Here is a 13,754-nt window from a genome sequence, read left to right on the forward strand (position 1 = left end):
TTTGTCCTCACATTCAGGAATCCCTCTCCTGGGTCTCTTGAGGAGAGAAGTGGTCTTAGGACTGGCTTGAAGGGATATGGAAGGATACTGGAATTCCACCCACCAGAATACTCTATTTTAAACTTTGCTCATTTTGAGAAACAAAATTTTGATAAGCAAACTATCATACTAGAGGGGCCAACTTCTACATTAGTAATGATCATCCAGGCATACCTAGAAAAGGATGCTTACAACAGTAATTTTACCCTGATTCTCCCTCCAATTCATGTGTAGGGAAGCAAAGAGAAGGTTGATCTTGTCATTTTTTTCAGTGTTTAATTGCATGCCCCTTGGACATTGGAACTATACTTTTCTGAAGTCAAGTTAACATATAAAAATCATTTATTAAGTGATTACTTCCTGCTATGCACTGTGCGAAACACTTGGGATAGAGAGACAAAAACCAGTCCTTTTTCTCAAGAAATTCACAGTGTAATTAATGGAGGAAATAAAGGAATACTGTAGGGCATGGGAATAAGAGTTTGGGAATCCCTCCTTTAGACAGACCAAGCTGCATGTCATATTGGCATGGATATGGAGCCAGGTACCAAGCCTGAAGCACTGGCATATGTTGTTCCTCATTAATGGAGAGAATGATTACTCAGAGCTGACTGTTATTACGAGGATAAAGCTGTCTACAGAGCTCAGGAGAGGAGCCATATTCTTCATTCCTGCCTGGAGGGATGACACACAAAGTTCCCCACTCTCTTCAGGGAGAGAGAACAAACTGGAAATCAGGGGCAGGAAGGGGAGCAGCTGCTTTCTCCTATGTCACTGCCTTCGAAAGTCTGTTCTCTCCCCTTGGATCTCTCCTGGAAGAGAGTCTGTGATTGCTCTCTCAAAGCAGAGAAAAAGAATCTATCTTCTCTCCAAGGCCCTCTGCCAACTCTGCCTTCACAAAGGCACAAAGCTTTGAGTCATCCTTCTTTACAGGGAGGAGAATTTTAAGCAAATGTTCCAGGTTTGAAATGTGGGTTGTGGGTTGTGTAATAAAACACAAGGTGGGAGTTGGAGAGGGGGGAGGCTATAATCCAAGGCTTGGAGGTGCAAGACCCTTTAAAGCCTTCAAATGGGAAAAGTTTTCCTGAGACCCAGGAGGATTTTGTGCTAAGTGTCTCTGTGGCTGGTACTGTCAGATTAAGGAGGCAGGTGCCCACTGCTGAGATGCTGATTGAAAGCCACCATCCTGACCTTTCCCAGGTTCCTCAGACATGGTCCCATCTTGTCTCTCCCCTGCTATGCTGAACACCCATGATGGGTGATGGGAGAGGAAGCCCCCTCCGTAAAAATCTGTTTGCATATGGGCAGGCAGCCTGACCTCTGGTTCCTTCCTACTTACAAATTATTCAGAAGGTTGGTGTGCCAAATGGTAAGATCCTCAACATTTGAAACTAAGCCCAACTTTTCATCGCTGTTAACCCTTCAAAGTTACCCTGGAGATTTCTCTCTAGTAGAACAGCCTTTCCCCCCATAATGAAGTGGCTATGAATTGCTTTTTCTTTTTCCTAGGTACACACATGTATGTTCCTTTCAGAGAGAGTTCATTTAGGGATGAGACCTATATTCTGCCCAATACAGGAAAGTGATTACAAAGGGCCAAATTACCTTCACAATTTATTTCATCCTCTCCAGTAATGCAGTCCAGCTCACCATTACATCGGTACTTTTTAGGAATGCAAACACCAGATTTACAAAAGAAACCTGTACTTCTACACCCTGTTAAAAAATTATATTATATATATGAACACAGAAATAATAATTGTACACACACGTAGATGCATATATGGAGTGTTCTTGCTTAAAACTGAAGAAAATGAATTTTTAAAGTGAATTTATACTTTTTTTAATCAAGGAGTCAAGTAACCTAGATACTAATTGTGTGACTCTGCCACTAATGAATCACCATGTGATTATAAACAGTTATTTCATCTCTCTGGGTAATTAGGTTCTTGTATTGTAAAGTGTAAGAGTTAGATTCTAGTTGCCAAGGCCCTTTCCATCTCTAAGGTTCCATGAATTTAAAAACAAAGGAAAGAAAGAAAATTCCATTTATCTAATATTTTGCCCTAGCAAAAGGCTCTCATTCACATCTTCCCAAAAACCCTGTATGGTGACATCCTATTATGCCCATATCTGTATCCCCAGGTGGGTTTGAAGTTAGCCATACCCTGAAGGACAGCTCTTTGATGCTATACATGAACAGGGAGACATGACTTTAGACTGATGGAAAGACTTATGAGAGAAATTAGAGAAGAAGAAAATTAAGAGAAAGAGAGAAGGTACAGATTTTGAATGGTGGAAAGTAAACCCCCAAGTCTTTGGGCATGTGGGAAGGAGCTAGCACCTCAACATGGCCCTTGATTCTAACATGTGATCCTTTAGAGACCACTAAGGGTGGACTCATAGTATGAGATCATTCTTACCCAAGTTGAGTTGAGATGTCACCTCAGCCTTGCATCACAAAACTTTCTAATGTCTAGTGTTCTATTGCCAAAACTAATCTGTATGATTTTCCTGATTGACTGAATTCTTCAACAAATAAATTTGCTTGCTAGCATGATTGTCTTTAGAATAATAAAGTATTTGGTGAGAGAAAAGCTAAATTGGCTGAGATTATTAACTAATCTGTTAGCCTCCAAGTGTGGAGTGGATCTATTTCCCCCTGGAAAGACTAGGGAAGAGTGGCTTTTCTACTAACTCTTCTCCATTAAAAAAAAAGAATCATACCCAGAAGCTACAGATTTCTAATGAGTAACAGATATACTGTAAGTCTAAGCCCAAAAGTCTCCTTTAAATTTGAGGACAGAGTGATCACCAAGCCAGGATGATCCTCACAAAGTCTAAAACCCATTCTTTTAGGAGATGTGGGATGAAAAGGAACATTCCAGATCTATCTAAGAATCCTTGTTACACATGGGCAACCTGATGTATTTTATACAGGCTGTCATATTCCTAGACTAGTTCAATCAAGACAGGTGGGTTTTAAAAGCTACATGTATTTTTACCTTTACAACACAGCTCATCACTCTGGTCTCCACAATCATTGATACCATCACAAGTTTTTGACTGTAGAATATACTTCCCATTGACACACTGGAATGAATTGTAATTGGTGAAGTCTGCCAAGCAAAAGGTAAAAAACTTTCCTTTAAATTTTTTGGAATACTATTGTGCTATAAAGTATGATGAACTGCTTGATTTCTATATGAACTAGAAAGACCTCCATGAACTGAAGCAGAGTGAAATAAGCAGAACCAGGAGAATATTGTACAAAGAAAGTGAAACACATTGGGATGATCAAATGTAATAGACTCTGTTGCTTATAGCAATGCAATGATAGAGAACAATCATGTGGAATTTATGAAAAAGAATGCTATATTCATCTAGAGAAAGAACCATGGAAATAGAAATGCAGAAGAAAAACATGATCACTTGGTTGTATGGATATATGATTTGGGGTAGTGTTTTTAAAAAGATGACTCTATTACAAATATGAATAATATGGAAATAGGTTTTGAGTAATAAAACATGCATAATCCAGTGGAATTGCTCATCAGCTCTGGGAGGGAGAAGGGAAAAGGGGAGGGAAAGAACATGAATCATGGATAATCATGGAAAAATATTCCAAAAATAATAATAATGTGAAAAAATACTTTACTTCAATGTCCCTAGATTTTCCCTAAACATTTGGAAATAATGGGATTATCATTAAGAAAGTGAATTTCAGTATAGTATAGAAGGTATAGGATTATAGATCTTAAATACAGAGTTGGAAGGGATCCTGAGCTCACCTAATCCAATCTTCTCATTTTACAAATGAGGAAACCAAGTTTCAGAGTTACTAGGTGACTTAATTTTAGTCAGGAGCAGAGCTGGGAACTGAACCTAGGTAATCTGAATCCAAATACAGCCCCCTCTTTTTTTTCACCCCTTTTTATACTATACATCATTGTCTCCAATTAATACAATTTGCAAATGTTTTCTGTGAGGTTCCATTGAAACTCAACCTGGGAGATTTTTTATGGGAGGTTTCCTCTTTCTGGGGCAGGGGTTCTAGGCATATTGCCAGATGTTGGCACATATAATTCTCATTCCTTCCTTTATTAATGGTCTGTTTTCATTTTCTCCTGATTATAACCATCATTTCTGCTATATCATCCACTTGCCTTGAAGATACTAAAACCACTACCAAACCTTGATGCTGTCCCTGAATTTAGCCTCACTCAGGAACTGAGGCTCAAGCACAGTGAAAAGATATTGCCAACAGGCAATTTGCTATATTGGTTAACCACAAGGATCCACCAAGAGATCTGCCACATTAATTATTGGTAGGAGAGTTATTGTTTTCTTGTCCATAAGATACTTTAAGCCTCATGGATATATGATGAAAGGAAGTGGTTGGCCATTACCGTATCCTACCTGGGCCAATGATATGGTAATTCAAAGATTTAAGTACAATTCTTTCAGTAAAATATTTAAGTTGATGTTTGCATGGCAACTGAAGGTTTCTGGGAATATCTTGGAAGAAAGAGATTATGGGAACATTCAAGAATCATATTTGTTACTCTACTTTCCTTCGAAGATTAGCTGAAGCACCACTTTAAATATAGGGCTCTCATCTTCTGGTGACCCCCTCCACCAAAAAACTACCTTCTAAGAGTTTTTGTATATTTTTTTTACACCCCCACACACATACATGTTGTCTTTCTCATATAACGAAATGGTAACATGTCACAATCAGAATTTAATAAAAGGGTAACTGAGGCAGACTTCTGCACAAAACAACATTTATTAGCAGAGTCATGCTACCTGTTAATAAATGGGTCAATGGCTTGCCTCCATTTATACCAAAAGACCCTGAACAAAAGGACAGGTTCCCCTTTGATAGGTTTTGGGGAAGTAAAGAACAAAGAACAAAACCGGATGGATGACATCGTGGGATTGGGGGCAACATGACTGATTACAGAGCTGAGGCACAGGGAACAACATGATTGATTTGGAAGTTTGGCGATGGGGTTTGAGCAACTACCCCTCCTTCTTCTCTCACTAGACTAAGAAGTGCTCATTGTGTCCAGTTGCGAGATAGCAGCCCAGACTTTTGGACAGCAAACCAGACATCCTTGGGCTCCCTTGTTTACCCACATTCCCTACGTCAGTTAAATTCCTTGGAACCAAGAAAGATGAATTTTAACATTCTAACCCCTTACAGGCCAGCTGAACTCTGAACCAAGTTCAAAGACAAGGAACTTTGGCGTAAGCAGTTGTGGGACAAAATCAACTAATTGTAAATGGATATATAAGAAAAGGAAACAGAATCGATGTTCATCTTCTCCATTTCTATACGTTTGTCAAAGTTTATAGATTTGCAGAAGAAACCAAAGGTTTGTGTAGGTGTACAACATGCTTTACATGTCGTGTCTTGCCTTTTGCAATCGCCTTCTGGTGGGCTTCCCCACGTCAAGTCTCTCCTCACTCCAATCCGTCCTCCACTCAGTTGTCTACTTGGCGTTTCTAAAATGCACGTCTGACCGTGTCATTCCCCCATTCATAGTCTTCAGAACCTAAGCCCTTCCTCCTCTTCTCGTAGTTTTCTACCTCGTTCCTTCCACAAGCCTCAGACCCAGGGACACCGGCCTCCATGGTACTGCTTACCCACAACACACTACTTCCGGTTGCCGTGGTTCATTTCCGCCTTCTGGCTTCCTTGGCGCCTTTGTCTCACCTTCTGCTAGGAATCCCGGAGGCTCCTTTTCTCAGTGCCTCCCCACCGCGACCCCAGCCGATTTAGCCTTCCGTAGCTCCTTTGGGCATAGGTGTTTGCGAGTTGCTGCCCGGTCCGAAGAGGAGCTTCTTGAGGGTAAAACTGCTCTGTGAGCCTGGCACTTAGTCCGATGCCTGGCGCGTAGTAGGGGATTAGTCATCTTTGGCCGATTGAGGGATAGTCTTTGTGTCCGTGGGCACTGACAGTTCAATGATTGTAAATTCTTGCAGGTTTGCTTACCTCTGAAATCCATAACATCATTGCCTTCATTTGCTTGTGATTGTGGAAGAGATACCATTCATTTGAGGTTTGAAAAAACGCCCTTCTCACCATTCCATGGTTGGAACCCTCCAGCCTTGCCTGGCTGTTATCTTACCCCAAATTCTAAATCTTAATTTATAAATTTGCCTCTTACAGGTTGGGCTACACATATATTTTTTAAACCCATACCTTCTGTCTTAGAACCAAAATCATGTATGTATTGGTTCTAAGGCAGAAGAGTGGTAAGGGTAGGCAATGGGGGCTAAGTAACACGCCCAGGGTCACACTGCTAGGAAGTGTCTGAGTCCAGATTTGAATCTAGTACTTTCCTGTCTCTTGGGCTGGCTTGTAATCCACTGAGCCACCTACCTATCTGCCTCAGGGCTGTATACTTAGTAAAGGATTAACTTTAAATCAATAATAATAACTAACTTTATAATATAATATTTACTATATGCCAAGTATTGAGCTAAGTACTTTACAGCTATCTTTACAACATCTATTATAGTGTCAACAATAAACAACATCAACAACAACAATAAGAAATAATATACAACAGTTAAAATAACATACAACAATCTTTGGAGAGTAGGTGCTATTATTATCCCCACTTTACAGATGAGGAAACAGAAGCAGACAAAGGTTAAATGACTTACCCAGGGTCACACAGCTAATAAATATTTGAATCTCCAGGTCTAGTGTTTTCTCTAGTGAGCCCTCTTGCTACCCCCAAATCAAAGGTGGTAGCGGGGTGTGTGTGTGAAGTAAGACAGGGAGAATATTAAGCAAATGTTCTACCAACCTTCGTCCTGTGTACTACACACCACACCAGCAAAATTCTGTCCATTAGCTTTCCTTTTTGTTAAAACACATTCTGCCAGAGTGGTTTCCAGTCCTCTACAGTTTGCTTCCAGACAGTCAGTGATGTTGACATCAACATCATCTGGCAAATGAAATCTCCTCTTAAAATTAATGGCTCCTCTGAGGGGATACAAACAAATACATAAGTGAAAAAAAAAAAAGAATGAGTAAAACAAGTGAAAGTAGTATTCTTAATGTTGCACTAATCTAATTAATGAATTTACATGCCATTTTGAACCATCTTGATGACTGATACTGATTTTCATTACAAAAGATTGCTTTTGTCACTTTCCATATTGTAGGGGAAAGAGCTGTAGCTTTGGAACATTGGCAACCAAGTTCTACATTTTGGGCAAATCCAGGACTCAATTTACTCATTTGTAAAATGAAGATAAGGATTCTTGTCTTGCCTGCTTCACAGTGGCATGAAGAAAATCAAATGCAATTTTATTTCTATACATGTATATATGTATGTGTATTTTTATGTATATGAAAGCACTTTGAAAATTAAGTATTACCTATTCAATGGTGATTTCGGTTGAGTTAAAAATGTATCCAGAAGTAAACTTTAAAAAAAAAAATCAAGTGAGCTTTATTTTTATTCTGAATTCTCTTCCTTTCTCTCCGTCATTTATTGAGAAAGGAAGAAAAACAAAAACTATAACAAATACATGTAGTCAAGCAAGACAAAGCCCCAAATTAGCCGCGTCCAATCTGCCACAGGAGTTTTTTACATGCATTCACACAAAAGATTAAGAACCTCTGATCCATTATGTGGGGTTCTTTTTCCTGTATAGAATTAACGGGAAGACTTAGCTATCTGCAGATGGCCTTTAAGGGGCAAAATGGGTGGATCTTTGCTCTAAAACGTCAGTCTCATTTTACCATTACATTTCATATAAACTATTATATCTTCATTTTTTGTGAATTATGAGGGATTTTTAGTTTTCTGTTATCCAATTTTTAAGTTCCAATATCCCTGGGAGGGATTATATTTTAAGGGCTAATAGCTGATATCTTAATTATTTGAGAACCAAGGTGATATGGAATTATCTGTCCATCAGCTACAAGGGGATTTGGGGTATAATAGGATTTCTACTAGTAGATCCTATTCCTTTTTATTTTTTTCGGTTTGCCTTAGAATGTAGTAGGGATGTGCTAGCTTTTGAATAAAAGCAGCAATGATTTTTACAAAAGGCAGAAAACCTACCTTAAAAAATTTAATCTTCCTGAGGGGCCCCTAGATTCAGCATTGAAAAAAGGCACTATAAAGAGGCAGTTTGCTATAGCCATTATCCATGTAGGTTAGCCAAGATACAGCCAAGATACTTTAGATGAAGTAAGTCAATGATTTCTGAAAAATATGGAGACGAGGACTATTTTGAAGTCCCAAATATGAAGGAGAATGTGAGAGGGCTGGGGCACTTCCCCCTATTCTCCATGTATTTCTTGAAAAAACACTTTCCGGGCCAAACTCCCAATTCAAATCTGAGGGTTGGGATCCCAAGGGGTTGACTATTCTTAGGTTCATGGTACTCTTGAAAATGATAGTTCACAAGTCCCAGACAGGAGTGTTTACCTTTCATAGTTAGCAAGAAGTTACAATTAGCTCAAGGCAAAGGCATTTACCAAATGGGCATGGTAAGAGCAGTAGCTATAAATATCTCTCTCATAGCTACTTGTAAGTGGGAACATAAAATAAATTAGTAGAGAGGAGAACCACAGGGAACTTGTGGTCAAGTGAATCAAAGCTTTAGGCCTGGCAGAGCACAGCTCAGTTTGTTAATTGCACTCTCTTCCTGACTGCCAGAGCCCTTTTCAGAACTTTCTTTTGACTTGACTGCCAAGGTGTTGCTCCTTGCTCAGTCTAGTGCCTCCTACAGGGCAAGTGTCTCTATTGCAAGCTACAATGGCTAATTGAAAGAGGGAGAAGATGAAATTCTGCTCAAGCTCTGGGTTCTTCCAAAGCTTTTCTCCACTTCCAAAGCCCACATTTCTCAGAGATGTCACCAGCTTCTATTGACTCCCTAGAAAGTGTGTCTTCCTTTTAAAGGATTACCAAAACTGTGGCTGAGCCTTTTGTTAAACCATGACTAGAAGCTGGATAATTCTATCAACTTTGAATGGAGAAATTCTTCATATTTCACAAAGAGGGAAGGAAAGAAACAGATCTTTTTACTTAGTTAAGACCACAATATATTATAGTCTCTTTTTACCTCCCCTTGCATTCTGTAATTTCTAGGCTGGGAGGAAAACCAATTGAATGGAATCTCCTAATCATCCCCTACCCATGACAAATGGAACATCTGATTGAAAGAGAAAACAAAGCTGAAAAGAGGAATCCTGATCTCTGTAAGAAGGCTAGAGGATAGAAGAATGTGATGCAGATAAGTAAGAGGGGGAAAAAAAGCATTTAGAGTTAGGTGATAGCTATGAAATTCTATAGGAAGAGGCAGTTAGGTGATAGCTTTGAAACTCTTCCTATAGGAAGAGGCAGTTAAATGCTACAATGGATAAAGGGCCTGGAGTCAAGAAGACCTGAGGTTAAATCTGGTCTCAAATACTTATAAGCTGTATGATCCTGGGCAAGTCCCTTGACCTCTGCCTCCTTCGGTTTTTCCATCTATGAAGTGAGGATAATTATAGTACCTACCTCCCAGGATTGTTATGAAGATAAGATGAGATAATATTTGTAAAGTGCTTTGCAAACCTTAAAATACTATGTAAATATTAGCTATTACTAAATAGGATAAATTAGAAACATTAAATAAATAGAAAATTTTGAAAGGATACAGATTTGACCATAAAGGTCAAATTGAGACATAGTGGGATAGGACTTATGACTGCAACAAGTGCTTGGAAGATATGTGTTATTTAGGAGGAATAAAACATACACAAGGCATGGTAGAGTAGCATTGCATATTATGGACACCCACACCCCCCCCCAACCCCCACCCCCCCACAGAAATCCAGGAACCAACAGGAGTAACATAATGGAAAGCATTTTGGGGGACAATAATCAAAGGAGAGACAAAAGTAATATCACCACCAGAATATGCTAAAGGACAGAATATTTTAATGTACAGAAGGATAAAATTAGATGAAGAGTTATAAATATGGAAGAGGAGAACATTAATCATAATGAGGGGGGCTTCAATTATCTGGGTATTTGTTGGTACTCTCTCTCTCTGCTACAAATAGCAGTATTTATTTAATTATTTACTCCCTTAATGACAAGTTTGAAAGATTCAGGAGATAGCAAGGAAGAATGATTATTCTAGTCCTGAACTTGAGCAACAAGAAAGACCAGGCTCTTGAAGGAGAAATGATGGGAACTTTGGGGACAGGTAAGCATTCCATTGTAGACAGAGTTCCTGGTAGGAGAGAAGAAAGACACATGTAATCTAACATGTACTCTAGATTTGGTGAAATTAGATATCAAAGTGTTCAGAAAATATTAAAATTCAGTGTTCTGATCATCAGCAGAGGATGTCTGTCCAAAAGGGATAGAAAACTTTCAAGATTTAAGTTTTAAAGATTCAAACAAAAAAGATTTTCATGAGGAAAATGAGGAATTTCCTAACAAGATTGATGTGTCTGCTCAAGGAACATCTTATCCTACTCAAATTTAAAAAAAGACATTTTTATATGATAGAAGATAACTGATGATAAATTCAAATGAGTAATCATTGTCTTGTAAGAATCGTTTTAGGAACATTAAAACTTAAAATTAACTGAGGTTGGCAATGAATATTAAGGACAAGAAAAAGGGGTTATTGGTTATGTTGAGGCCAAAAGGAATATCAGAGAAGAGGTAGGACCATTGTTCAGGGCAGATGAGGTATCCATGAATAGCGGAAAGAGGCTGAAGAGGGGATGTGGGGGATTATCAGAGGGTATAACAGACCTGGCCTTTAGTGTAAGGCCAAAGAGACTCATGCTCCAAGGACTTTGAAGGTAAGAACTTTCTTTTTTAGGTCTTCAGTAGATATGGCTGCTAAGGAGGCAGGGGCTACAGCACCTGAAAGCATTTACCAGGTCACATCTCCACAAAAGTTGCCCTAGATCAGTGATTCCCAAAGTGGGTTCCACCGCCCCCTGGTGGGTGCTGCAGTGATCCAGGGGAATGGTGATGGCCACAGGTGCATTTATCTTTCCTATTAATTGCAATTTAAATTTTTTAAAAAATTAATTTCCAGGGAGCTAAGTAATATTTTTTCTGGAAAGGGGGCGATAGGCCAAAAAAGTTTGGGAACCACTGCCCTAGATGCTTGATGGACAATAGCTGGGATGGGGGTTAAGGGGAGCAGGTCAGTGGTCTGGGGATGGTGCTACTATTCCTGAGGTTTCCAAGCTCAAGGTTCTGGCCTATCTTCACAGGAGCTTGAGGTGATAAGTGTTATAATAATACTCCTCCTCCAGATGTATGTAGATGAAGTATAGAGAGAGGATGGGATGACACCTCTCCCCTTTATAACAGTGCCCAGGCAGGCTCCTTTAGGTCAATGGATGATATTCCCTTCAGGACCCACCTGGGGTTAATTGATATTATATAATGGGCTCTTTAGCTTGGTAATGTGGGTATCTGACTGCTCTCCCTTCCCAAAGAAGCTTTGAATAACCACTTCCGGAAGGTACTTTAAACTTTGATTGTATTTAACAAAGAAGGATAATGGGATTGGATAGAGGTATAGGGAGACCCTAATTAAAATGATAATGATGAATCTCTAAACTGTAGGCAAGTAAATGAATCAGGATGCTTAGCTTCTCTCTGGTACAGCCTGGCCACAGCCACACCAGAGTAGGCAAACTGGATGTTGTTTCAGCTTCTTCTTCACTGCTAGATGATATGCTTAACCAATTTGAGATATCCACCCTCTTCTTCTTCTCCTGCCCACTTCCCGGATCCCTCCCAGGCCCTGGGAAACCTAGATAACTAAGATGATTGAATTCCTACTATCTAGGGGCAGTAGAATCAGAGATGATGGTCTGGGTACAGGTTGTTGATGGTACAGGAACAAACAGGAGGAGTTTGCAAGGTTGAGTCTGCAAGTCTCAATCCTCAAAAGACCAAGATCCACTGATCTCAGGTCTCAGGGAAAGAAAGGAACCCCTGCCAGGGCTGCTAGGGTGGTTTTATACCCCCCTGGGCCAACTGCCCTCTCCTGTGTCCGCATGCCTCTCTGGGAACATTCCAACATCCAACGGATCCACCTGTCAATCACAGTGTGGACTCCTGGCTCCCAGAGATTCAATATAACATAAGGTATTAGAAATGGTGGAGAAAGTAGCTTAACTTGCTTGGCACATTTGCCTCCTCTCTCTCCTTGAGTGTGCCTTGCTGTAGCAGATAGGCTAGCTTTGCCTACTTAATGGATGGCAGCTGGTGGTGGGTTCTCCCCTAAATTATGGCTGTGAGACTGGCTGGAAATAGGGTAAATGGTCTAGGGCTACTGTTATTTAAAGCAGGTCTGAGGGTACATGGTGGTTGAGGCAGTGACTGTGATTTGACTCACTTGGGAGAATGGGAGTAAGAAAAATGAGGAAGTAGTTGGAAGAAATGTCAGTAAGCCAGGAAATCATGTGGATGAGCTCTCTGGATGTGTTCTAAAGTTTGGAGTAAAAGAGACGGAGAAAACCCATTCTTTTGCTTAAGTGAACAAAATCTAAAAGGTCAATGGCTTTTCACAACTGTTAAGTAATTAATAGTAAAATTATTAGTAAAAATTTTAATAATAAAAAAATTAATAGCAAAATAGTAAAAAAAATAGTAAAAACCTCTGTAAGATTTGTGACCATAATTAGAAAATCAGTAAGCATACTGATAGAGCCCAAAACTCAAGTGGATGAAACAATAACAATAATGACTCTATAACTTTTTAAAAGCACTTACCCTTTAAACCCACGATAGAAACAGGCCACATTTGCTTCATTTATGCTCCAATTGTTTTTACACATGAAGAATGTAACATTTCCCATTTTGACTTGCACAAGTCCTTCTGCCTCTGTATTTCCATATTTCAAAGATAGGTCGAATTGGCCTGAAATAGGAACCAAATCAATTAGCATTCACCTTCATGGAGTCACTACCAATTTCCCTTGCTGGGATGAGAGCTGATAAAGAATTGCTTCCTTGCTCTCTTGCTAGCCTGGGTCAGAGATGCTACAATGTCTCTTCATAGTATTTTGCTTCTATTGCCATTGATTCTGGGACTAGAGTTGTTGGGGAACCTCAGATGCCCTCCTGGTCTCCTGAGTACCTACGGAACCCATTTCAAGATCTTTCTTCACTCAAAATCAGGAGAGAAGAAACCCAACAGGAGCAGTTGGCACCTTGTATTTGTGAAGTGTGAATCAGACTTTCTTTGTCTAGCATCAGCAACATTTAAATTAATCAACCAAAAACTGAAAACAACTCCTATTTAACACTTTGTTAGCCATCAAGTGAGAGAATTCACAAGTCACTTACTTAAAGAGTTCACACCCTCCAACACTCAATCACTGAGGAACTCAAGAATCCTTTTGATAAGAGTTCACACCTTCAGAGGATGTGAATCTCACAGACACTGCCCCCCTGGGCAGTACTAGGCAATTTGGAAGCTGTGATTGGCCCCTGTGAAGAAGGGAAGGGACAAAAAGGACTACAAAAGTTCCCATCTTTGGCTAGAGAGTCATCTTTGGCTTGAATCTTCAGCTTGGAGCTTTGGCTGGTGACCTGTCTCTTGGAGGTGACTCTGGACTTGGACCTCTGCTTCGACTTGGGACTTTGGCTCTTGAACTTTGGCTCTTGGGTGAATGAGTAGCTGGCCTTCCTTTCCTGGCTTCTGGAGAG

General features: G+C 39.8%; 1 protein-coding gene across 1 annotated transcript in view; it reads right to left on the reverse strand.

Moving 5' to 3' along the window:
• CFI (complement factor I) overlaps positions 1 to 13,754 on the reverse strand; it is a 39,585-nt gene that overhangs the window by 18,833 nt on the left and 6,998 nt on the right. The window contains exons 3-6 of the mRNA XM_044680209.1: positions 12,816 to 12,963; positions 6,864 to 7,042; positions 3,045 to 3,158; positions 1,645 to 1,755 (exon numbers count right to left, since the gene is read on the reverse strand). Coding sequence (XP_044536144.1) covers positions 1,645 to 1,755; positions 3,045 to 3,158; positions 6,864 to 7,042; positions 12,816 to 12,963 — 552 coding nt within the window. The remainder of the gene's footprint in view (positions 1 to 1,644; positions 1,756 to 3,044; positions 3,159 to 6,863; positions 7,043 to 12,815; positions 12,964 to 13,754) is intronic.

Source organism: Gracilinanus agilis, chromosome 6 (genome assembly GCF_016433145.1).
Source record: "Gracilinanus agilis isolate LMUSP501 chromosome 6, AgileGrace, whole genome shotgun sequence".
Classification (NCBI taxonomy): Eukaryota; Metazoa; Chordata; class Mammalia; order Didelphimorphia; family Didelphidae; genus Gracilinanus; species Gracilinanus agilis.